The 27,846-nt window shown below is 31.7% G+C and overlaps 1 protein-coding gene across 1 annotated transcript; it reads right to left on the bottom strand.

Annotated features, from left to right (window-relative positions):
- Positions 1-155: 155 nt before the first annotated feature.
- LOC143054786 (von Willebrand factor D and EGF domain-containing protein-like) lies at positions 156-27,102 on the bottom strand. Its single transcript, XM_076227836.1, has 20 exons — positions 26,839-27,102; positions 25,713-25,910; positions 24,555-24,737; positions 24,201-24,263; positions 23,684-23,940; positions 21,514-21,600; positions 20,545-20,645; positions 19,793-20,093; positions 17,439-17,524; positions 17,063-17,144; positions 15,785-15,979; positions 15,146-15,363; positions 11,320-11,632; positions 9,567-9,722; positions 7,042-7,291; positions 6,102-6,289; positions 4,291-4,554; positions 2,033-2,069; positions 975-1,098; positions 156-807 (listed from the first exon to the last, which is right to left on the bottom strand). The coding sequence occupies exons 1-20, from the start codon at positions 26,897-26,899 to the stop codon at positions 693-695; spliced, it is 3,279 nt and encodes a 1,092-aa protein (XP_076083951.1). The 5' UTR covers positions 26,900-27,102; the 3' UTR covers positions 156-692.
- Positions 27,103-27,846: the final 744 nt, after the last annotated feature.

Here is a 27,846-nt window from a genome sequence, read left to right as displayed (position 1 = left end):
ATCTAAAAAAAAAAACCCAACAACTTAATTGATGTGAAACCAATAAACGAAAAACAAATAGAAAATACAGTAACCAACGACAGTCACTTAACTACTCTACAAGCCTCTGACTTGCTATAGGCACATACAGAATGTGGCGGGTTAAGTAGTAACCCCAATTTTTAGTGTATTTTATTGACAAAAAGTATCGACTTGTGTTAAAACAAATGCACTTTGAGAAACCCTCACTCTAAAACAACCACAAGCATAGTAAAATATTCACTTGAAAGTATTTAAATTACAATTGACGAAAACTGTAGTATTTATACAATGCATGATCTAAAAATCTTGTTCAAAACCCTTCAGCTGCTATTCTGTGAGTTCAGTATATGAATCAAAATGATTTGCAGTGTACAATCAATCAAATTGATAACAATAACATTCTTTTCTTGACGTAGGCAGAACAGAAAGCCACAATACAGTTATAAGTTGCTTATAACAAAATATGTAAATTACATGCGCAAAACTTAATTTGAAAAACAACTGGAAATACATTGAGCTCCTGGCAACTATATGTATATGTGCTATGTACAGCAAACTGTAATCCTTTTTTACAACAGTGTGTCTTGACTTATCTTAATCAATATTTTTCTTTATTCCGACGTCAATGACAATAAGGAACGCCTTCTTCTTGTGGATTAACATGGTTATTGTCAAGATGTTTCTGATTTTCGAAGTAATGTGACTTCTTCTTCTTCATGTTCTTGTGATTGTTGGTCCCCGTGTGTCTCTGTCATAGGTATGCGTTCCTTTGTAAAATCATACCCTCTGTAAAGAGAAACATATATGTGTGTCATGATTGTATTCAAATTATATAGCCAAATTATATCCAGACAGGTCTGTAGCTTCTATACAACTGCAACATCGAACAACGAATTCATAGCAATTGAAAACTGATCTAAGCGTTTTACGTAAACTAGAAAAAAATATAATACCTATTTGTTTCTTTAGTTTGTTTTCTGCAGAAAATGAATATTCCAAGTGCGATGAGAATGATAATTACGATTCCAACTCCAATACCAACTCCTATGTAAACTGTGTTATCTTCAACATCAATAACTGCAATGGATTAACGTTAAAAAAGTTGAAGTACATTTGCATCAAACAAAATGTACCGAAAACACACAGATTAGTTCACAATGAGAAGTATTAAGAGGTTAGTTTTCTGGGCAAAACATGTTTGAAAAAAAATACGAATTCCAAACATGTTCAATTTCTTTATTAAAACACATATTTTCATTAAAAGTCTTTGAAATAATAAAATGAGAACCAATCTAGTGTTTTCCGTTCTGCAACTTTTTTAAATTCCTACCAACGTTTTAAGTTCATTTCGATTCTCGGCTGTCAGCTCCACGCTATCAGTTAATAAGGTTTCTGTTTTCGAGTGATGCAATGTTTGATGAGCAATATGTACTGATCATGGTTAATGTACATGTATAAATAGTACATCAGACACAAGAATATGAAATCAGAACCTTAAGGTAGTATAAATCACTATACTAAGATAACTCGTGTTGTTTTTCAAATCAAGTTTTTGGTGGGGTTCGTGTTGTTTATTCTTTAGTTTTCTATGTTGTGTCATGTGTACTATTTTTTTCTGTTTGTCTTTTTCATTTTTAGCCATGGCGTTGTCAGTTTGTTTTAGATTTATGAGTTTGACTGTCCCTTTGGTATCTTTCGTCCCTCTCTTAATAAAATCAGCTGAACGTTTTTATGTTTTAATCACGTTCTATTGTTAGGAAATGTTAAGGTTCAAAATGTTCATAAGTGTCAATCAAACTGCTTTTTTTCTAATGATTTTTATTTGACTAAGTGTAGGGAAACAGTTTTGTGAACTTTTCATATTTTTGATGAAGGATTAAGGTAAATATTTTTTCAAAATTTTACGAAAATAAAATGAGTAAAACCTGTTTTAATAAAAGTGTTCGATACAACCTAAAATCTTTTACAGGTGTTACTTTAGCCTTTTTGTATACACATACATAATTCGTACCATTAACCTGCTTCCGAAGAGGACAATCAAATTGATACTGAAACAGATAAAACATAATAACGAATTAAATACTAGAACGAATGTATAACAGCATCAGTTATATACAAAGCAACGTACAACGCTGTATTGAAAGGATATGTAAAACTCGACAAAGACACTTCACACTTAATTACGTTATTAGCGAGCGTTCACATCAACCATTTTGAAGGCAAATCTCTGAGATTTTTGAAGGGTATTCAAAACCAACCGTTTCAAATATTGTACCCCTGGCTAATGTTATTAGATTTGATTTTGTTCAACGTAATCTGTACGATAATTTACGTTTGAAGTTGGATTCATAACAAACTGGAAATATATGAATTATAGTTAATTGCTATTAATAAGTATTGCAATATGCATTGTGTTTAAATGTTATATCAGTATTTAGTTCTATTATAATCTTAAATAAATCCTAATTCTATCTTACTTTTGAGATATAGTTTTTCATATGTGACGTCATTTTTGTGCTGTTCCCGACATTTCATAAATTCAAATGTTACGTAATTTTTGTGCCTTTTCACCACCTCGTATGTGACGTAATTTTTATGATTTATTGCTTTGAGGCCTGGACTGAGTCGGGTGTGTCTATTCTGTGTTGGTCTTTGCATTATGTATTCGGGTTTTGTTTTCTGTAATTAGTTAATACTTCAATTTCATTATGTATATCTTTTATATTCATTTGATAAAATTTACTGTTTGCAATAGCATTTATTGTTCTAAATAATAAGGATGTTCTTATCCCAAGCATACAACATAGCCGTATTTGACACAACCTTTTTCAACTTTTGATCTTCAGTGCTGTACAACTTTGTACTTTTTTTCACTTTCGATCTTTTATATCTGGGTGTCAATGGTAAGTCTTGTGTGGACGAGGCGCGTTTTTTGACGTATTGAATTTTAAACCTGATGCTTTTTGTTATCTACTAATCATGTGTTTCTTTGTCTAATACGTTCTCCTATTTATTTGTATTGTAGTCCTGTAATATTATGTTGTCATTTCAATGTTATATTTAACATTACCATTAAAGTGCGAGGTTTGGCATGCCACAAAACCAGGTTCAACCCACCATTTTTTCCTTTAAAAATGTTCTGTACCAAGTCAGGAATATGGCCATTGTTATAATATTGTTCGATACTGTGTGTCTTACATTTTAACGTTGCGTCCTTTGTTTTCTCTTAGTTTTGAGTGTAAATTCACATTGCGATAAGACGTGACACGGTACTTGTCTATTCCAAATTCATGTATTTGGTTTTGATGATATTTTTGTTATTCTCGTGGGATTTTGTCTGATGCTTGGTTCGTTTCTGTGTGTGTTACATTTTAGTGTTGGGTCGTTGTTCTCCTCTTATATTTAATGCGTTGTTCTCCTCTTATATTTAATGCGTTTCCCTCGGTTTTAGTTTGTTACCCCGATTTTGTTTTTTGTCCATGGATTTATGAGTTTTGAACAGTGTATACTACTGTTGCCTTTAATGTCATCAATGCCTAGCGTAATAATTTACCATGAGTGTTTCAAATAAACAATATTTTAATGAACACACACCTACGCAAGATAATATTTAATGAAATATCATCTAGGTTCGCACCTATAGCTACATCAGATTTATCACTTCTACATGAATCAGAAAAAATGGCATAAGCCATGACGGCCACAGAATCAGATACAGATTGATTAATATTTTTGTGTTTGATGCAACTGTCAGCAATATTGGCTATTAGTTTCTCTTGGTGGAGGCGACCAAAGTGCCTGGAGAGAACCACGGGCCTTCTGCATAAAACCTCACTATCCTTGTCAATTCACATATGAGGTTGAACTTAACTGCCACGTGACGGATTTTAACTTACCATCTAAGTGTAATAGCTCTCTGGTAAAACAGTAGATTAACTACTTGAACCACTCGACCATCGAGGCCCCACAGAAGAAAGGGAAATGTTGTTCATAGTAATCAAACAAAAAAGAAACTTATTGTTTTGTCCTTCTATTTTTGCCTCCTTTCTATTGCCAGGCTTGTTTTGTCTATTCGTCTTTTGATTTATATTAGTTGGTAACCCATTTGGTATTGTCTAACATGAATGGTGTTTGTCGTTTTTTATTTATAGAAACAATTAATTGGCATTTATCATATTGTTTTCATTTGACTGTCTCAAAAGATAAAAAAATATATTAATGACATTTTCAAATGTTTATTATATTTGTAGAATTCAAAATTGTATATACCTCTTTTGTGCACCAAAAGTCTGTTACATTACAACTGTAGCATCTTGCGTCAAATGATACGACTGCCAATTCTTCAGTAAAATTGAGGCCATCATTTGATATACTGATTAAATATCCATTTGCTATTGTGCTTACATCAGGAGAACGTCGTCTTCGAGATTCCGGTATTTCACAGAACATTAAGAATATACTTCTATAGATTCCTCGATGGATGAAGGTTTCTTCGCTCTTTTGAAAATCAATATGCGTCTCATTTTCAATGAACTGTAAATCAAAAGCAAATGTCATTTCGGAATAATTTATAAAGCTATTGTCATGTAATGATATAATAAGTCAAATAAACGTCAATACAACCGTATGTGTAGTCAGATGATGAACTCTATCTCATAATAAATCAGACGGTATATTAGCACATTATAAACAATATCATAACATAAGGTAAACAGTTTTAAGCATATGAGGGATAAAAGTGGAAAATGGAAACAGGGAATGTGTTAAAGAGACAACAACAGCACCAATGGATCTTCAACACAGCGTGAAAATTCCGCAATCGGAGGCGGACGATGGAGTTTACCACTACAACATCAATTGATGTTTTAAATATCTCAATTTACTCAGGGTAGCAATAACTGATACAATGAAACTATAAACTAGGGATTTCAACTCGGCGAGGGTTTACATTGTTTACTCGTTGGATTAACCATGCGATACTCGAGTACTCGCTCGGTAAAACATTTACAAAATGGAAATACAAAATTATGCCCATTTATATAATATTGTAGGTCGTTGTTCAATTGTCGTAAAACCCTCAACATTATTACCTAGGACTTGATAATAGTCCGAGGAATTTTATGTCATAATTAAAACTCATTTACTACATGTACTAACTATATACACTGACTGGCAATACTCTAATGAAGTAATTAGTAGATATCTTTAGAAAAATTATGACTCAAACAACAGTATTTGAAAACCTTATTAAAACACATTTAATGATCAATAAAGGGGTGATGATTAGAACTTTCTGATGCTAATATTTATTTTATTGAGGCCAAAACAAGTTACAAAATTTTATTTTATTTAAGAATATGTTTTTAAGTTAAATGTCAACTTTTTCTGTGACGAGGAGGTTGTGAAGTGACTAAGAATAGCTAGTGTGTAAGTCTTGGAAAAATGCTCTTGTTCATATTCTTACTCTGTTTGGGGAAATTTTAAATGACAGTGAAACGAAAACATTCGAATCGTATTTTAGTTTTTATTAATTCCAAATAATATATGATTTTCCGGGATAAGCTCTCAATAAAACATTTTGTTTAAGCTTAAGAAAGCAACAATATTTTAACAGGACACCGATTGGTAATCAATACTCTATACTACCGAGCGATACTCGAGTAGTCCTGTACTTGTTGACATCTCTACTATAAACACAAAAAACAATCAACAAAATAAGATCTAAATATAAGTCATATTTAAGTGAATTGTCAGATGACTCCGTATAGAATTATTGTCAATGAATCAAAATTTTAGCATATTTTGCGAAAACTAAAATAATCTGAATGATATTTCATGTCTTGAATTGTGAGTGGTTGACTCACAATTCAAGACATGAAATATTTATTTTAGTTATTGCCCGTAACTCACGATTTTTTTTATCTAGTATTGCATCATTATACAAGAATGAGACTCAAAGTAAATGAAAAAAACTTTATCAGCAAAACAAGATAAAAAAGAAATTTTAGTCATGAAATATATATTTGTTTTTGATATTGTTGTTAATATTTCATATAAGTGGTTTGCTAATGAAAAATTACCTTAAATGGCCTAAATTTGCAGGTGAGATTTTTCGGATAAAAGTCTTGTCCAGGAATTATGAACTTTTTACATGGTCTTTCTGAATTATCACAGATACTTTCGAAAGCTGACTTTATTATCAGCGGTGCTTTTGTCTTTTCCAGAGAACAATCAACCCCAAAAAAATCATCGTTACATCCACAAACTCCTGGAATGATACATTATATGAATACTAAAAAAAAAAACCCTAATATTTTCATCCAAGAAAGGAATTTCAGATAATTGTCTGATTTCAATCTAATTGTAGAAGGATTTGCCTTTACAAAATTTGTTCAAGCTATATTTTTTTCATGAGATTTTACTAAAAAACATAACAGTTGGTGTCATTTGATAAGGATTATCTTTTCTAAATGGGAACTTTTCTATTTATTACATAAACATGATAAATATGATATCAATTGATTGATTTATTGGTATAAATTACCACGTTCAGCACGTATTGGTATTTCGTGGCGGTCAGTGTTTATTTCTGGGGGATGCTAGTGACAGAAAAACTGACTTTCCTTGTCTATAAAGTTTTGAGTCGAGTGCACCTGTAACGTGCGAAATTCGAACTCACAACCTCGGCGAAGACAAGGCTAGGGACACAGTAGTTTGAAAACTTAGACTAGCCGGCCAACAAGGCCCCTTTTATACAATGACATACGGTAAATAAAGTCTTTTATCTTTTAATGAGTTTTAGTAAAGTAGTTGAACATTAGCAGGAGACGAACAAAACATGATTAACATGAATGCATAACTTTTGAAGAACTTTTGATATAAGTGAGAAAAAATTCCGTCCTATCAATGATCAATTATTATCTGAATACACACATCTAAAGATATAAAAAAATAGGGATATTTTTTGGAAACATTTTATATGTAAAGTATAAACTGTTGGTTCTCTTTAAAATTAAGTACCGTTTTGACAAGCACCATTTCCAGAGCAATTATCAGGACATGTAGCTTGTTCAATCACTTCTAATATTGACATCATTAATGGTGCCCCAGGATCAGCTTCTAGTACTTCAGTTTCGTTTGCGGATTCAGTTCTGTTTTCAGTTTCAGTTCTGTTGGTTACTGTCAGATTTTCCATTTTCTTTGCGTTTCCTAAGCAAGTGGACGCAAAATTTGCAAGTGTTACCTTTAGGAACTTGTCATCACCAACGATCTGAAATGAAAACAATGATTTGGAATTCAAAGTGGTTTTTGCACTGAGTGGACAAGAACATAATTAAACTAGAGGCTCTTAAGAGCCTGTATCGCTCACCTAGGTATATGTGTATATTGAACAAAGCACACATATTGATTCATGACAAAACTTTGTTTTGGTGATAGTGATGTGTTTGTAGATCTGACTTTACTGAACATTCTTGCTACTTACAATTTTCTCTATCTATAATAAACTAGGCCCTTTAGTTACAGAGAAAATATTTTGTAACATAATTTTAGACTATAAAAGGCAATAACTCCTTAAGGGGTCAACTGACCATTTAAGTCATATTGACTTATTTGTAGATCTTACGTTGCTGAACATTATTGCTGTTTACAGTTTATCTCTATTTATCATGGTATTCAAGATTATAACCAAAAACGGCAAAATTTCTTTCAAAATTACCAGTTGGGGGGCAGCAACCCAACAACCAGTTGACCAATTCATCTGAAAATTTCAGTGCAGATAGATATTGACTTGATAAACAATTAAACCCCTTGTCTGATTTGCTCTTAATGCTTTGGTTTCAGAGTTATAAGCCAAAATCTACATTTTACCCCTATGTACTATTTTTAGCTATGGCGGCCATCTTGGTTAGTTGGCCGGGTCATCGGACACATTTTTAAACTAATATACCCCAATGATGATTGTGGCCAAGTTTTGTTAAATTTGGCCCAGTAGTTTCAGAGGAGAATTTTTTTTTAAAAGATTACTAAAATTTTAGAAAAATGGTTAGAAATTGACTATAAAGGGCAACAACTCCTTAAGGGGTCAACCTACAATTTTGGTCATGTCAACTTATTTGAAGTTCTTACTCTGCTTAACATTATTGCTGTTTACAGTTTATCTCTATCTATAATAATATTCAAGATTATAACCAAAAACTGCAAAATTTCCTTAAAATTACCAATTCAAGGGCAGCAACCCAACAACCGGTTGTCCGATTCATCTGAAAATTTCAGGGCAGATAGATCTTTACTTGATAAACAATTTTACTTGATGTCGGATTTGCTCTAAATGCTTTGGTTTCAGAGTAATAAGCCAAAATCTACATTTTACCCCTATGTTCTATTTTTAGCTATGGCGGCCATCTTGATTGGTTGGCCGGGTCACCGGACACATTTTTAAACTAAATACCCAAATGATCATTGTGGCCAAGTTTGGTTAAATTTTGCAAGTAGTTTCAGAGTAGAAGATTTTTGTAAAAGTTAACGACGACGACGACGGACGACGACAGAAGACCGACGACGGACGACGGACGCCAAGTGATGAGAAAAGGTCACTTTTCCCTTTGGACCAGGTAAGCTTAAAAGAAATATGTTGTATGTATGAACGTTCCCAATGGTATCGATTATAATTTGATATGCAAATATTGTGGACCATTGTTCTTATTAGACACAAAAAGAGAGTCCAATTGCCAAATGAAGTGTGAATTGAAGATTCATTTCTTTTTATTATCAATTCGTCAATATTGACATAAGAGAGTCATTTCAGATATTCCGGACTTGGTACAAACATTTTCTTATGTAGAAAATGGTGGATTGAACCTGGTTTTAAAGCTAGCGTAAGCTCTCAACTGTATGTTAGTCGCATCAAATTCCATTATATTGACAACGGTGCGTGAATAAAACAGACAGACATAATAGGTAAACAGCAGTCAACATTGTGTTATAAAAAAAAAAAAAAAATATGTAACAAAGATGCACAAACCGCAAATATACTAACTATATTACCAAAATTAAAGACAAGAATACACAAATTTGCCATAGTACAATAACACAATGACGGGATGTATAAATACAGAGCCACGTCAAAAGTCAGATAGACCAAGCACAATGCAAAAACTGAAAGACAAGCAACAAACAAGTTTTACAATAGCACAATATCGTTCTTCCTCGTAACTCCATGGGAGAAGTTTCTGCGTAAGGAGCACACTCCTGTACACGAAGGCCGTATAGTGTGTATTTAAACTATTTCACGTTTACTGACTGCCTATTTGAAATATGATACGCTCATTGACCGTATTTTAAATATACATGGTTTCCACGTGTTTGTTTTTAACCATTGACATCTTTAGACAAGTTAAGAAGGTTGGAACACAGTATATGTCTTTGAATACTCAACAGATGTCGTCTTATATCAGACAACATTTATAACTATTGGACACACCATGCATTAGATATATATACACTATAAGCACGTGACATCGCACAATCAACTAAATTCTATATACCTTCATATCTTCAATACACTCTGTTACATAATCTTGTGCATTTACTGAAGGAACGTATGTTGAACAAGCGGCATATGCAAGAGTTCTTTCAAACGCTTCTTGACACTTATTTCTAGCTACTTCTTCGGTGAATCCATTTTTCCACCCTAAGGAAACCTTAAATATAAAACTTGTATTAATAGCAGTATTAACAAGATCTTTGCTGGTACAAATGTTTTTTTACTAAACAATGATTGTAAAAGATTTGTGAAACCAATACTAAATTAACATGTATGATAATAACGGTGCCAAAGGAGTGTTCGTTGCTTCCTCCGAACGACGAAACAGTTTCCTAGCAAGCATCAATTGCAATTTGCTGTCATATTATCCTGATTTCCATCTTGTGTATATCCGTTGAAGGGTTTCATAAAAAAATTATTGCCATTTAGGAATCTGTCATTCACTTCTACCTAAGACTTTAAACACATTTAGAATAATTTTCAGGTGCAAAAAAGCACATTTAAGACTACGAATATAAGTTTAGTTTTTTTTTTAATATCTTTGGTACTCAATTGCATTTCTTGAAAAAAAGAAGATTCAGAACATTTGTGGTCATCAGATCAATCAATTTGACATGTTAATCATTAAAAGAAGGGTGAAAGATACCAGAGGGACAGTCAAACGGGAAAAGAGTGATTACAGTACTGTGTCTCTTTTGTTTACCCTTGTACTAACAAAATGGTTACAATATCGAGAAGGTTTATACTATATACAGTCTAAACATTTAACGACAAAACTTATTTGTGTTGACGTTATTTGTAAATTTAAATTTACTATCTACTTCACCTTATTTGTTGACGTTTTTGTAACATTACAATGTTATGTTCGTTTCGGTTGCTCATAAGTTTTACGAAACGAAACTATAAATAAATATCATACAACATGTACAGGTGTGAAGTTAACCTAGCCAGGTTTATCATACCATGTTCTTCCAAAAACGGCAGTACCAAATCAGGAATATGGAAGTTGTTAACGATTGTTCTGTTGATTTACAGACTTCCCTTTTATGAATTTGTCTTGAAGTTAAGGTTCATCATAACAAATGGACAAATATGGCCGTATTTTCACTTCACAAACTACTCTGTATACAGACTTACATGTGCTGCTTGGGAAGTTTTACGGCCTAGCATCCACTAGATATATAAAAGTTAAATGCATTTTGTGTTAAAGAAAGATAAAATCTTTCTTAGTTATTGATGGGCATTGTTTTTTACTATCTGCAGAAGGTGTAAAAATAAACAAACACCTGAAATATTTTGATACTGTCCACTCAGATAAACTCTTTAACTCACCTATAGTTGTGAAGATACCTCTTGTACATGTCAATTAAGGCCAATCAAAACAATACACACCGGTTTTTACCTGAGGGAGAATCTCAAAGTTGTACCACAACTTAGTTAATTTTCACACCCTATGCATGAAGGAAAAACAATGCCCATCAAAATCCAAAAGAGATCTTTCTGAAACACAAAATGCATTTAACTTTAATCTATCTAGTTGATGCAACGCATTAAAACTTTTTCAACTACACAGGTAGGTCTGTACTCAGAGTAGTTTTTGACATGCAAATACAGCCATATTTGTTCGTTTGTTATGATGAACCTTTTGTTATACCTTTTGCATTACTTTGAGTATTAGAAATCATATTTTGTATTTCCCAACAAAATTAAATAAATGGTTAACACAGCAATTCACATGAATAAATGACATATACCTCACTAGCAGCATGATATGCGTCTGGTTCTATATGCATAGGAAACATGGGAGGTCGCTCATCAATGTCGTCAATATCTGAAACATCTCGTTTATTACGATGAGTTGAAGTTAAGCAAGAAGCATGATAAACAGATTTACTCGTCTGGATTTGTTTACATTTGTCCATTTCTATACTTGATAGACATGTATATATAGGTGGGTTTTCCCGTCCATTTTGTGTTGTTTTGCATATACAGTATTCTTGTAAGAAATACTTCATTTCCGGTAACTTCCCGTTTAAACTAAACAAAGATTCTGAAGTGCCATCAACCCTACGAAATAATAAAAAGTAATATAGATACAGTAAGATATATATTTTCAGTTTGGAGATGTGTATAAAATATAAAGTGTGAATTCCAACGACAAGTTTGTAGACGAAACGCGCATCTGGCATATATACTAAATTTGGTCCTGGTATCTATGATGAGTTTATTCATAAACTCATTAAACGGTACCAGGGTGTCCCTTCAGAAATTCTCTGTCAAGACACACACAGACACATATGGGAAACGGTCTTAGTATGTTTCACTTGAACCCATTATTCTGTCTTTTAAACCCATCGTGCCCATTAAAGATAGTTTAATGTTATTTCATTTCATTGGTGATTACATAGCGACTAAAACGTGTATATTTGTATCAATCTGAAGTCCTAATAATTATTGATAGATACAGATGCAAACGAAATTGTTTGTGAATGTTACTTTAATTATATGTTTGGAAGAATACATAAGTAATGTGTAGCTTTTGAATTTAGTCTTTTTGTTTGGAAGAATACATAAGTAATGTGAAGCTTTTGAATTTAGTCTTTTTGTTTGGAAGAATACATAAGTAATGTGAAGCTTCTGAATTTAGTCTTCTTGTTTGGAAGAATACATTTTAAGTAATGTGTAGCTTTTGAATTTAGTCTTTTTGTTTGGAAGAATATATAAGTAATGTGTAGCTTTTGAATTTAGTCTTTTTGTTTGGAAGAATACACAAGTAATGTGAAGCTTTTGAATTTAGTCTTTTTGTCTGGAAGAATACATAAGTAATGTGTAGCTTTTGCATTTAGTATTTTTGTTTGGAAGAATACATAAGTAATGTGTAGCTTTTGAATTTAGTCTTTTTGTTTGGAAGAATACATATTAAGTAATGTGAAGCTTTTGAATTTAGTCTTTTTGTTTGGAAGAATACATATTAAGTAATGTGAAGCCTTTGAATTTAGTCTTTTTGTTTGGAAGAATACATATTAAATAATGTGAAGCTTTTGAATTTAGTCTTTTTGTTTGGAAGAATACATATTAAGTAATGTGAAGCTTTTGAATTTAGTCTTTTTGTTTGGAAGAATACATAAGTAATGTGTAGCTTTTGAATTTAGTCTTTTTGTTTGGAAGAATATATAAATAATGTGTAGCTTTTGAATCTAGTCTTTTTGTTTGGAAGAATACATATTAAGTAATGTGTAGCTTTTGAATTTAGTCTTTTTGTTTGGAAGAATACATAAGTAATGTGAAGCTTTTGAATTTAGTCTTTTTGTTTGGAAGAATACATAAGTAATGTGAAGCTTTTGAATTTAGTCTTTTTTTTTGGAAGAATACATATTGAGTAATGTGTAGCTTTTGAATTTAGTCTTTTTGTTTGGAAGAATATATAAATAATGTGTAGCTTTTGAATTTAGTCTTTTTGTTTGGAAGAATACATAAGTAATGTGAAGCTTTTGAATTTAGTCTTTTTGTTTGGAAGAATATATAAGTAATGTGAAGCTTTTGAATTTAGTCTTTTTGTTTGGAAGAATACATCAGTAATGTGAAGCTTTTGAATTTAGTCTTTTTGTTTGGAAGAATACATATTAAGTAATGTGTAGCTTTTAAATTTAGTCTTTTTGTTTGGAAGAATATATAAATAATGTGTAGCTTTTGAATTTAGTCTTTTTGTTTGAAAGAATACATAAGTAATGTGAAGCTTTTGAATTTAGTCTTTTTGTTTGGAAGAATACATATTAAGTAATGTGTAGCTTTTGAATTTAATCTTTTTGTTTGGAAGAAAACATAAGTAATGTGAAGCTTTTGAATTTAGTCTTTTTGTTTGGAAGAATACATTAGTAATGTGAAGCTTTTGAATTTAGTCTTTTCGTTTGGAAGAATATATAAATAATGTGAAGCTTTTGAATTTAGTCTTTTTGTTTGGAAGAATACATAAGTAATGTGACGCTTTTGAATTTAGTCTTTTTGTTTGGAAGAATACATAAGTAATGTTAAGCTTTTGAATTTAGTCTTTTTGTTTGGAAGAATACATAAGTAATGTGTAGCTTTTGAATTTAGTCTTTTTGTTTGGAAGAATACATATTAAGTAATGTGAAGCTTTTGAATTTAGTCTTTTTGTTTGGAAGAATACATAAGTAATGTGTAGCTTTTGAATTTCGTCTTTTTGTTTGGAAAAATACATAAGTAATGTGAAGCTTTTGAATTTAGTCTTTTTGTTTGGAAGAATACATATAAAGTAATGTGTAGCTTTTGAATTTAGTCTTTTTGTTTGGAAGAATACATAAGTAATGTGAAGCTTTTGAATTTAGTCTTTTTGTTTGGAAGAATACATATTAAGTAATGTGAAGGTTTTGAATTTAGTCTTTTTGTTTGGAAGAATACATAATTAATGTGTAGCTTTTGAATTTAGTCTTTTTGTTTGGAAGAATACATAAGTAATGTGAAGGTTTTGAATTTAGTCTTTTTGTTTGGAAGAATACATATTAAGTAATATGTAGCTTTTGAATTTAGTCTTTTTGTTTGGAAGAATATATAAGTAATGTGAAGCTTTTGAATTTAGTCTTTTTGTTTGGAAGAATACATATTAAGTAATATGTAGCTTTTGAATTTAGTCTTTTTGTTTAGAAGAATATATAAATAATGTGTAGCTTTTGAATTTAGTCTTTTTGTTTGGAAGAATACATAAGTAATGTGTAGCTTTTGAATTTAGTCTTTTTGTTTGGAAGAATACATATTAAGTAATGTGTAGCTTTTGGATTTAGTCTTTTTGTTTGGAAGAATACATATTAAGTAATGTGTAGCTTTTGAATTTAGTCTTTTTGTTTGGAAGAATATATAAGTAATGTAAAGCTTTTGAATTTAGTCTTTTTGTTTGGAAGAATATATAAATAATGTGTAGCTTTTGAATTTAGTCTTTTTGTTTGGAAGAATACATAAGTAACAAGAAGCTTTTGAATTTAGTCTTTTTGTTTGGAAGAATACATAAGTAATGTGAAGCTTTTGAATTTAGTCTTTTTGTTTGGAAGAATACATATTAAGTAATGTGAAGGTTTTGAATTTAGTCTTTTTGTTTGGAAGAATACATAATTAATGTGTAGCTTTTGAATTTAGTCTTTTTGTTTGGAAGAATACATAAGTAATGTGTAGCTTTTAAATGTGGTCTTTTTGTTTGGAAGAATACATAAGTAATGTGACGCTTTTGAATTTAGTCTTTTTGTTTGGAAGAATATATAAATAATGTGTAGCTTTTGAATCTAGTCTTTTTGTTTGGAAGAATATATAAATAATGTGTAGCTTTTACATTTGCTCTTTTTGTTTGAGAGAAGACATAAGTAATCTGTAGCATTTGTATTCAATATTTTAATCATCCGGAGCGGACCCACTATCTACTTTACATGAGAATGGTCAAACTGTATCAATGTTCGAAAAATTTTACACATTTATATAAATAATTTATGTTAACAAATTATGACGTTACTAATTGCAATTACGACGGTAAATTAATGTTAGAAATAAGTTTGATTTTACGCACAAGATACATACTTCCATGATTTTGCAAACCTCCAAATGTCATTTGGAACGTTCAAATGTGTGTTTCTTTCGATAAAATCGTCTCTTTCGTTATTATTGTATCTTCCACACAATCCAGTCGTGTGATCAAAATCCAACTGTGTTGGACGTATTTGAATCCTGTTGATCAAAGTAGAATCAGATACAGTTCCATGGCTGAATTCAACCTGTGTTCCACTTGGCAGCTGGATCTAAAAAAACAAATAAAAATAACTCTTAACATCGAATATCAAATTTGAAAGCCAAGGATACGCGAATAAGAACAGAAACAGAGTTGCGTTCAATATCTTAGCGGCTACGTAGTGCTACGTAGATTTATGACTATTGAACGAATAGTTAGCCTAGCTGCTATCAATATCTATGTAGCAGATAGGCTAGCTACACGTTCAACAGTCATAAATCTACATAGCATAATGTATCTGCTACGATATTGAACGCGACCCTGGTGACAGGAAGCTGACAAAAAGAGAGAGACTAATTTTTCTTAAAAGTAAACGTTAAATAAACATTAGATAACAAAAATACGAAATCCACAACAATTTTTTCTCTCACCTCCCTCACAAAAAAAATCGTGTGATCTGAGGATAAGGAAATTTTTGTAATAACTTTTACCTTGTAATTGTTTCCATTCTCTTCTATAATCAGATTTTGGTCATCACATAGCCATGAAGCAACATAACGATTCGCTCGTTTTTGTCCTTTGTAAATTGTCTCACAAAAATTGGCAACAAACAGGCTGTCGGCACTTCGAACAGCTATACCACAATTACAGAGTGCACCCCAACATTTTCGGAAGAAGGCATTGATCTACAAAAAACAATATCTATAATAAAATTAATATATTCTGATTTTTATTGATATTATAATGAAAGCAATATCTGATAATCTTCATAAATTGCTCAAACAGAGATGACAGCAATAATATATACTGTTTAAATATATTCTATGTTTATAAAAAAAACCGAAAATACATGTAGTTGCAATTCAAAATTGAGTTACTAATAGGATTAAATTCCGTTTAATGTCAATGATATATTCGAAATCGATTGATAGATACCTATTTAGGCATTTACAAATTTTGATTTAATGGGGTAAATTTTTATAGTAAACGATATGACACAAACATTTAAGGACATATAAGGTCAAATAATCGGACTCCATTGTTTTTTCCCTATGACACTGTGTAAAATATTTTGCCACATAACACCCTATTCTGTTTAATAACGCATTAAAGGTCATCTACCACAATTCAAACGCACTCTACATTTTATTTCTTTTAATTTTAGACCCAAACATTACCATTGCAAACATAAGGTAACAGTTCTAGTTAGCATGTACCAGCCTTTAATAAAAGATAAATGTCTCAAAGAGGAGAACCATAACCTTTCAAAATTTTTAGATCCTAACTCTCGGACCACCCCACCCCTCGTTATCCAGTGGCCGATCCGGGGAAGGGGTTTCGCGGGTTGGACCCGATCTAAAAGATCCATGTATTTGACTGATTAGAACCCCACCCCCTTTCTGTTGAGTTGGGACTCCAGCTGGAACAGCCCCTGCCCCCAAAAGAGAGAATTACGAAATATTAAATCTGTATCTTTGTATGCTGAGCGTGTCTGAAGTCGGGATTGTATAGCAGACGCACATATCCCTTTGTAGGTCCGAATATGAATGTTTATTTATTCCGGAGAAAAAGCCGTAAGATCAAAAATATAGTTATATAGGAATGTGCAAAACAACCTTGGCATTGATAAACTATACTCACTTGTCAAAGTGTGAACGAAGATAACCAAAAAAAGTTACTAGTGGGGTTTCATGTAATAAAAAAACCAAACTTATAAATTATGGTTTGATATTGTCAATAAAATACATGCTATCGGTTATTATTAATACCTGTTGAGGAAGCCTGTCATGTTTATACATTATGTATTCTCCTGTTGAGGGCTCGGGAAAATTATTTTGAAGTTCCCAGTATCTAAACATTAATAAAAATTTATCAACACACATAACATTTTTATAAACAAACCACAATCTTAAAGAGACATCTATATGGATGTTTGCAATAATCGTTTTCGATCTTTTTTTTCAGCCAAACTTCACAGTACCATTATATTGAATTTGAATACATTCAATTGTAATCGAAATGGTTGGATATTAATATTGTATTTTACGAAGTTCTGCCTTAAGATGAACTAACAATGACATTTTGCTTTACATTTATGACAAAGATTTAATATCACTATATTGTTACTTTTATGATATTACATACTTTCCTTGAAAGTTCCGCATATGAGGATCATTATGGGATAGGCATGCTTTTCCTAATGACAGTTCATCAGTATCAATTATCAATACCTATATAACAAAGATGCAAATAAATAGTAACAACAATAACACTATTTATAATCAAAGTATTCTTTTAACATTATTATCACTCTGTTCAAAATTCAGAACTTAAAACAAATCTAACTTTATAGCTTAGTGACTTCCCAAAAATATTTAACACTAAAATAAATTGACAATTAATATATAAGCTCATCAGAGATATGCATAAATTGACACGACGGCAGTTAGTATATCTAAACTACTAGTATTTAACATCAACCTAACACTAGATATATCGTTTTATATCAAGAGATTATACACAAATGAGAAAAATAGTATAACACTTAATTATGTTTTTCAACATATAAGTAAATCCAGATATCAGTCGCTCTAAACTCCCTTTTTGTCTCGGAATTGCTTGAACTTATCTAAACGTAACATTTTTTCTGATATACAGAATATATTCAATGATGTTTCATATACAGGTAAGCCTCATCATAATTCAGTCCCTAATATATACATATATTAACGACAGACAATCTTTATCGGATAACCTACGGCGCTAAATGAACTTAATTTTCAATTTACTTGTCTTGTGTCTAAAATATCGACGGTGGTATAAACAACTATCATTCAGATTGGAAATGTAGTCAGCTACAACACAAAGTTTAACTCACCATTTTGGGTTGCAAAATGTCTCCATTAAACCAGTAATATAACAGACGCCATAAAAATCATTCTGTTGGTTGATTGTTTTGATAAGTAAGCTTTACAGACATACTAGTTTTGAAATTACTGTAATATTTTTAACACATGTTTTGTCAAACAATGTTTTTCCCATATGTTTTGTACAAGAAATAATGATATGATTGCCTCTTCCGCTTTAAAAACAATAACAAATGTCTCGCTTACCGATATTCAACCAATTCAAAGGTGATTTATTTGGTTTCAGTTAATCCTCAACGAAAACCGATATGTACTGTACCAACTGTGAAAATAAATAGAAAGCCGAATTCGCGGATAAATTGAATTTGTTATTTCAAAATCAATTGAATGATTAAGTTTAATCCACCATTTTCTACATAAGAAAATGCCAGTACCAAGTCATAAATATATATTCTCGGAATTCCGTATTTTTGTGATTTAATTTTTTTCTTACATAGGCTGTATGGTCTTGTTAAACTGCTGTTTGTCTTCATACGTTTCAATCAATGGGTTGTATATATGTAGGACTCGGAGGTGCGATGGGGACGCTGAAGTGCGATGGTCTACGCCGAAGTGCGATGCCTGTGCGATGGTATAAGTATTTGACGTATAATTTTAGTTTAAAATCTACAGATGTGCAAGTTTTAATGAAGGTAGATGTTATTAATAGTTAGTATATAAATTTACATTCGTTATTCATGGTTTATGGATGACCTTAATGACAGATGCATACTAAATTTGAGATCGTCCTCTTCGATTTTCTGCATGTGGAAATATGTCCGCATTTTTATTCTATCTATACGTTATTTCTCTCATAAGTTCTTCGTTAACCGCAATAGTATAATGAAGAGATTCTGTTTGTGGACCTTGATGTATTAATAAAAATGTCAGGCCGAATTGGTAATAAAACAAAAAAACAAACTGTTAAGAATTTCGAAAAAAAAAATCGCTGCAGTAGATAAAATTTCACCTAGCCGCCAACCCTTTCTGTTTCTCGTAGTTTGTACGCCCCTTATCAACTTAAAAACCTGAATAACTGCTAAATCAATATGAAAAACATTGCAAATGTAGTTCGTATAAGCCTGTTTCCCGGCCGTTATGAAATTCTTGACCATAATATTTGTATATTTCGAAGGCATACTGAATGTTTTACGGAGGGGACCAACCTAAGATTGTATAGACCACCACACTCCAGCGTTACCACCATCGCACTTCGGCGTAGCTATCAACAAGATAGCGTCACAGTGACACAATCGCACTTCAGTGTGAATCAAAACGCACTTTGGCGTCAAATCATCGCACCTCAGCGTGACCATCGTGGTTTGGAGTACCATCGCGGTTCAGAGTCCTACATATATAAAAAGAACATGTGGCAATGAGACAACTCTTCACAAGAGTCCATATGACACAGATCACTATACGGCCTTCTACAATGAACAAAACCGATACCTTTTTCAGTAAGTGATTCTGATGTATCTTCTTACTTAAATTGAACGTCAACGTGATATGACAAGTGAGATGCATTAAAATATTCATTTATAAATAATATCAATGGTGATAATACAATAGGTGTTTTAAAAATCTATAAATTACCTTTATGTCTGGTAAGTGAACACTTTTCCATATACCCAAGTGCTTTATATTTGAGCCATGCTTTGGGTCACTCCATAATCTAAGAAATGTAAGTCGATCTCTCATATTAATTTTGTTGTCAATCTGCCCAATAATTTCAATGAAATGTTGTTCCTGCCAGTTACTGTTGCTTATTTTTATTCCACAATGTTCTGTTAGGAATTTCAAGTCCTCGTTTTCACACTTATCTCTTTGGTATTTAGGAATGGCATTGTACAATTCAACAAAACAAGAATTTTCTCTGATAGATTTTTCTCGGCGACTGAAATAAATTACACAGAGAGCAATATGAAGTATGATAGCGTATGCAATAACTACAAGATAGTGTTTGTTAATCGCAACAGTAGAGTAAATGGTTTATATTTTTATAAAATCTAAATAAATCTAACGCATTTCCTGAATAAGAAGAAACTTTACTAATACATGAAAAAGTTTGCAGGCCAAGTCTTGGCATTGTAATCTTTCAAAGTTTCGGTCCGGTAGGTTCCAGGCTAAAATTGTATTTCAAACGTAAATATAGTAAGCATGGAAAAAGTTCTTCAATACAAGCTACGATTCACATATATTATGCAGAGCGATTATATATCTATGAATGTACAAATAATGTAAAAAATACCTTGTTTAAAATCTGTTGTCCAAAACAAAAATAAGTTTTGTATCCATACATTGTATGTGTTGCAATAATTTTGTTCTGAATACTTTGCTTTTATTACCTATCAACAGGAAAAATGCATCCAACCGGGAGCGTAAATTCAATGGGTATTTTCAAGGTTTTCCCTTCTTTCACAGCAAAGCCTCTTTCGTTATTGGGAACCTGTTACAACAAAAGCATACATACCAATCACAAAAGTTATCGAGAAACTGCTATAACAAACACATTACTAATTTATCTTTAGATGATCCAAGTCTAGCCATGTATATCAACAAACCATTGTCGTCACAAAATGTGTATTTAATTCGAAAACGATGATGGGTGTCACAGATGGAGTGGGATCTGATTACCCTTCCAATGAACCTTTTATCACATCCAGTTGCTGACGGGATTCTTATAACTCAATCTTTGTAGTCTTATCACCGACTTTCGTATTTGTTTGTTTCACTGGTGTTGTCATATTTATCTCGATTTATGAGATTTGAATGTCTGCTTGGTATGTTCAATGCTTGGTATGTTCAATGCTTGGTATGTTCAATGCTTGGTATGTTCAATGCTTGGTATGTTCAATGCTTGGTATGTTCAATGCTTGGTATGTTCAATCCTTTTTTTCAAATTTGTCCACTGGGATTGACCAACTGAAATATGACAACTTCAAAAAAGAAGGGAACAATGATACATTTTTTTAAATATTTTTTTTTCAAGGATAGACGGTTGATCATGTTAGCAGTGCGTTTGAAACGTATATAGTTCTAATATCCCTGAATATCTGTGTTGGTATCAATTTGAAACATTTTGAAACTGTTGAAGTCTTCTTGAACATAAGTTAAGGGTTATTCGTGTTCTTCTGTGTTTTCGTTTGCTCTGACTGTAGACAACCGCGTAATAGTGATGCATTGTACAATTTCAACAATAAACGTGACAACGTAAATAATGTTTTAACGCAAGAGATCGCTCAGATGATATAATTGCCATACAAATATCGTACAATTGCAATGAGAAAACAACAAAACATCAAAATATTCCGTACCTTAATGCCCGCAAAAAACTGATCAGAAAACGTCTTAGGTCCTGGTGATGTGTACCCCTCAGCTCTTACTTGCATAGAACATTTTACCTAGTAATACAAATAATTGGATTTCATTCTCATTTTTTTTCATCTATTGTAACTCTAGTTAATAAGTAGCAACACAAAAAGGGTTATTGCTTCACTCGTTTTCTCTTTATATAAAGTGTAAATGTAGCAATAAATAATGAAAATACTCAAAATGAGATATTTTTCGTGCAATTATCAAAAAATAGAGGAATAACAATACGCAAAACATTTATCTGGTAAGGGGTCATCCATAATTGTCAACCATTTTCCAAAGTGTACAAAACGTACACTTTTTCAGACCCCCCACCCTCCCTCAAAAAGTGTACATCAACCATTTTCAGATTTCAAGAGAGGAATCAATCATTCTTAATAAAAAGAAGATCATGTTTATTATATTTTATTTTTGCATTGAAAATAAACTAAAACATATCTGACTGTTTTATTTGATGACATCTATCTGTGATGCTTGTGTTTTGTTAGAATAAAGAGTTCAAAGATTAGTGTTTCCCCTATCACACAGGACACCTAGAGCATGCAAAAGATTAACAAAAGGGCACATAAACTATGCTAAGAATCAAAGAAAGGGAAATGCATGGTTATATTGCATTGGTAAAGTATGGACTGACAGTTGTTGATGGAATCAGAGCTCAAGACAGCAATCAATAAAAGTGTAATGTTTTAAAACATTTTAAGTTTTTAAATTTCCCGCCTGTATTTCTATTTAAAAGGTCCCTGTAAATATGCCATTCATGGCACTATTAATTATCGTTTATGTATATATACTGTAACGTGTACATATATCGGATAATTTTTAAGGTTAAGGTTAAACTTCATATGGAGGTGCTCCTTATTGAAGGAGGCTTATACTAAGAAAAATAAGTTTACTTCCGGTTTACTGGTTTACTGTTTTGGAATAGACAGGTTTTTTCGATTATCCCCCTTAGTTAGAGACGCGAGTGTCGTCGTAAACAGCGCCGCCATTACAACCGTGAAAAAATTGTAAACAAGCCCTTACAAGGAAATTAATCGAAGGACAAGTTTAAAATCTTTTCACAAAATGGCGTCTTGTCAAAATCAAAACATTCAAAGAATTTAGTGTTTCCATCAGTTTTGTTTATTAAACAGAGTGAAACGATAACGATCTATAATAAAGCAGGTGAAATTGACAATCGGGGGTACTGAGAAATGCTTGCAAACTTTTTGTTTAAAATTTTTTACAAGTTTTCATTTTTGAAAGATTTAGTTTTCATTTAATTAAATTTGATCTTTTAATCGTTCAATCCGGATTGAGGAGAATTATGATAAAAATAAATATCATCAAGTGAAAATAATAAAGAAGAAATAAGAAGAGAAACACACCCAAGCCAATTATCGATTTTATACATCGACCTTCCCTACGGAGACGAAATAGATTCTGGAAATTAAAAGAAAAGCGTACGGTGAAAATGTTGATTTTTTAACCCCCTCCCCCCAAGTGTACGTTTTGTACACTTTGGAAAATGGTTGACAATTATGGATGACCCCTAAGTGTATATGTACAGAGTCAACACACTTGTGAACAAGATTTGATCAGCATGCAACATTCATTTAACTAAAATAGCTTTTAAATACTAAGCAACACAATATAGGTCATTGTTTGTGTTTCAATTACACTGGTTAATTAATTATTTTTCAGACAATTCGCTTGCGGTCAACTAGATTTGTTCAGTCTATGTCCAGGCTGCCCAGTTCTGGTCTTGACAACAACATCACATGTAATTGTTTACAAAGCTACCGAACAGTACGAAATTGATTGCAAGCTAATTGCCTGCATAATACTCAATTGACCGCAGTGAATAAGCATAAAAAGAGAATAACTGTCTGAACATATCAGATAACATCTCATGTTTTCAGATGATAGTAAGTCTTAGATGACTATTCCATACACAGTTTGATCAGTATTGTTAAGATTATAAGAGTAATATTCCTCTACAATTAAATGTTTAAAGAAAAACACATGGGACCGATATTCATGACAAATGTCCTTTATGATTTTTCTTAGTTATTTCCTAGTTCTAAATCTTTTTCTTGCTCAAAAGATTCAAAATATAATAAAAATACATACAAACATGTTCGGCTTGAAAACATCTTCCCAGTGTGATTGTAGCAATGCTGCTTGTTCAAGGTCCTCATACGATACATTAAGATTATTTGCACTGTCAATCTCTACATTATTTATGTAATATTTGACGTCATAATTGTATTCTTCAGTTGCATCATCAGCTGTACACTCAAATTTGGGGGTTAAATGAATTTTACCATCGATTGTTTCTTTGTGCATTTTCACAGAGAGTTTTGGACTCACAGTTGTGTTCGTAAATGCTATGAAATAGAAAAAAGAAAAAACTCGAGTAATACGAAAAATACATTTATGCTGAAACGGTTTTGCTTGTGACTACTAACTACTACTACTTGACCAAAATGACTTAAGGGTTATCATAATAAATTCAATATTCTAAAACAACTCAGGAAAAATCCATTTACGCAATTTAAATTGTAAACAAGGATTGTCATCAGTTGTTAACGTTTAAAATATTTTTATCAACAAGGGACTAAGTTTGTAGTTAATTCATTTTACTTACTTCCACAGCCAGGGGTGAATCCAGTTTCTGAAGACAGTCCTACAGGGCAAGGTAGCTCTGCACCTAAAAGAAATATATGACATTTTGAATTATTTGCACTTATTATCATTTAAAAATATGCTACGTAAAATGTTTTTTCTTTGAGGTGAATTCGATTATGTTATATCCAGCTACACTAGTGTTTCGAGTGACTAAATGAATGAGATCAGTGTTATTTGTGGCAGGATACACAGACATACACGCACATACATAGTAAAAATAATAAAGACAAAAAGAAAAGCAACTATTAAGAAATAATCGATATATGTCATCCATTCGAATAGTTTACACAATTACGACTAAATAGTAACATACCAAAACAGTATGCAGTAAGACATCCTCGTACTGGTTTAAGATAGTACACGTGATAATGACCACAATTCTTTATCTTGATTGGGTACTTTTTTGAATTACAGTTATCATCTGACACTGCATATCCGATTCTGGAAACAGTTTTACCAACATCAGGATATGTATTTTCACCGTCTTTAACACCATCTATAAAGATGAAATTATAATTTAAATTGTTTTGCAGATTATAGAGATATAGTGTAACTCAAATTGGATTTAACTTTTCCTACTACTTTACTCCTAAAATAACTCATATCAGTCGCCCCTAACCTTGTATGAAGGCATTGGGACACAATATCTGTGTGTGTGTGTGTGTGTGTGTGTGTGTGTGCTACATTTTAATGTTGTGTCGTTGTTCTTTTATATTTAATGCGTTACCCTCAGTTTAAGTTTGTTACCCCGATTTTGTTTTTTTGTCCATGGATTTGTGAGTTTTGAGCAGCGGTATACTACTGTTGCCTTTATCTATCTCACATGGAAGAAATTATCAGCAACATTGAAATTCAAGAGATTTTATTGTTTGCTTTTTTTTCGTTTTCGTAATAATAAAAGATAATTAAATCCAAACAGCGATTTTGTTTAATCTAAAATTTGAGAATCAGCACGAGTTCTGAAATGTGTTTGTCCGAATATACTTATCTAGAAATTAATGAATCACAACAGTTAGTTTTTTGGGCATTTTATATATACATTGGAATTCAAAATTTTTTTATTCTGAACTTTGAGATACATTATATTGCTAAATCTCTATTGCATTTTACACGCCAACATGACTGCATACATATTAATTTTACAATCATGTCGTTGACCTTTGTTCTGCAATGGAGGTAGATGTTTGTTGTTAACAGACTGCACGCAAGTAAAAAAGTTTGAAATAGTTTAACGATAAAGTGTTCAACTGAGAAACTTATTTTGTTGAAAACAAAACTTTACACACACACACGGGTGGTTGAAATGATTCATAATTATGTTTTTCATAAATCAATTAAAATCAACTTCAAAAAAACTTTTTTAGCATTTTGAAAGTATTTTAATGTTTGTATGTTTGTACAAAATCACTGGATATCGTGTTGCTGGAACCCTCACATAGAAATTGTAATAACAATTTATGTAAAAACGAACCTTTAGATAGCCAAATAGGATTAGTGGTTCCACATCGCCAGCCTCCTACCGGGCATTCTGTTGGTATCAGTTCTCCCGCACCACTTACAACCCTGTACCAGTCTTCCAGCAGGAAAGAGTCACACAGATTTGGATTATCTGGTTCGTATGCAACTGATCTTTTCCAATTATCTATGAAGTTGTTTGTCTCACATGGTTCTAAATTAAAAATGATAATAATCATAACTGAATAAGAATATGAAAGAAAATTCAAACTTTTTTGCTAGCTATCTGTGTGCTGCATCGAAACTGTTCAATTACAGGCGTCAGACCACGAAGTGTTTATATAAAGTATAATTTTTAAAGGTACGTATTCAAAATAAAGGAGCAATGTTAACCTTCCTGTTCTATCAATTAAACACAATAATTGTAAACGTTTTATCTCGTTTTAAAATAGTCACGTATTTATCAATAGAAGAAAGTAGAGAACGGAAAACGTATTTCAATTTCACAAACTCTTTTCTTTTAAAAATCAAAATCAAAAGTTACTTTCTTCGGTTTCCTGTTTGATTAGATAATTAGTGTGAATGATCTGAATTAACAAACAAACACGATTAGACTTCACGGATCAATTGAACCGTAAATGTTACAACAGAAAATAGTTCATCATTTAATTGTGTAACGTTGAAGCAGTCATTTCATCAGGTTTAATTAATATTACCTAAGCACATACATGATCATAAACTTTTATAGTATGGCAGTATATAATTTGCAGTGGATGGTAAATAACAATTTGCAAAAACTGCTCTGGTAAGAGCCGCTGCTTCTTTTTCAATTATAAATACTGACATGTTTCAGATAATTTGAATGAAAGACCTTGAGAAATAAATATCAACGCATTAATTCAAACGTAACAACGATCATACAGATTGTTTTTGTCTTGTACTAATATAGGTCAGGACTAGAATATTTTGTAGATAGATATTTTTTGTCAATAGCGTTTACTGAGCGGTTTAAATATTTAGCATGTTTAGTATAAATTAGGAAAACTGAAATAAAAACAGATACAGCCCCATGTCATAACAATGACGAAAAACAATTTGCAAATTTGCAAAATTTAATAATATGTTATATATAAAATATTTACCTTGATTCCCAGCATCAACAATGCAAGATATAATTGAGGATAAACACAATTCTACCAACATAATGAACGTATATCTGGTTTAAACTTAGACGTAGGACGTCTATTTCACATTCATTTTGATATCTAATTACGTAATCAGTTTGAACAACTAACTTCCGTGTTTGCAAAGAATACAGATTAACGGTCGATAATGTCGGATAAAATTTCTTTTCAAATGAAAAGATATTAAAGATAAATTGTATCCTGTAAACACGCAATATCTTAAATATGCAACTGATATTTGTGTTAAGTACGTGTACGTTTATACATTATGTAACAATAGTTTTAAAATTATTATAATGTTTTCGACATTTTAACAATGTTAAAAGATTTGTCATACATTTATGTTCAGCAGGTCATGGCCACTTAATATAAGATGACACTATGAATTTGCATATTAATTATACACCTGAACATGTACACATTTTTATTAAGGAACATAATGATCTCATAAATGAAATGCAAAACATTATGGGATAATAGAATAAGTCTTTCCGAAGAACATTTTGTGTGCATTTATTTATAACTACGATTGATCAGCAATTGACAATAATATATCTAATTCTAATATAACGATTTCCCGAGATAAATATAGAAAACCATATATATCGTTCCAGACAATGGTACACTAGGACGACTTGTAATAAAACAAAAAATATACTTTTATAATCAGTTTAATTAAAATCTGGAGCTGACATGTCAGTAGTCCGTTGTTATTTGTGTATTATTGTCATTTTGTTTATTTTCTTTGGTGACATCTTCTGACATCAGACTCAGACTTCTCTTAAACTAAATTTTAATGTGCATATTGTTATGCGTTTACTTTTCTACATTGACTAGAGGTATAGGGGGAGAATTGAGATCCATAAACATGTTTAACCCAGCTGCATGTTTGCGTCTGTTCCAAGTCAGGAGCCTCTGGCCTTTGTTAGTCTTGTATTATTTTTAATTTAAGTTTCTTGTGTACAA

The sequence above is a fragment of the Mytilus galloprovincialis genome, chromosome 12 (assembly GCF_965363235.1).
Source record: "Mytilus galloprovincialis chromosome 12, xbMytGall1.hap1.1, whole genome shotgun sequence".
Taxonomy (NCBI): domain Eukaryota; kingdom Metazoa; phylum Mollusca; class Bivalvia; order Mytilida; family Mytilidae; genus Mytilus; species Mytilus galloprovincialis.
Note: the sequence above shows the minus strand (reverse complement) of the source record. Positions and strands in the feature narration are given on the sequence as shown.

What these genes read in the sequence shown, in the direction of transcription:
- LOC143054786 (XM_076227836.1), bottom strand. Translation starts at nt 26,899, where the DNA reads ATGTTGGTAGAATTGTGTTTATCCTCAATTATATCTTGCATTGTTGAT. An exon ending in ATTCACCCCTGGCTGTGGAA is followed by an intron (nt 23,941 to 24,200) that starts GTAAGTAAAATG and finishes TCTATTTCATAG; the next exon opens with CATTTACGAACACAACTGTG. An exon ending in CAAACTAAAGAAACAAATAG is followed by an intron (nt 808 to 974) that starts GTATTATATTTT and finishes TTCTCTTTACAG; the next exon opens with AGGGTATGATTTTACAAAGG.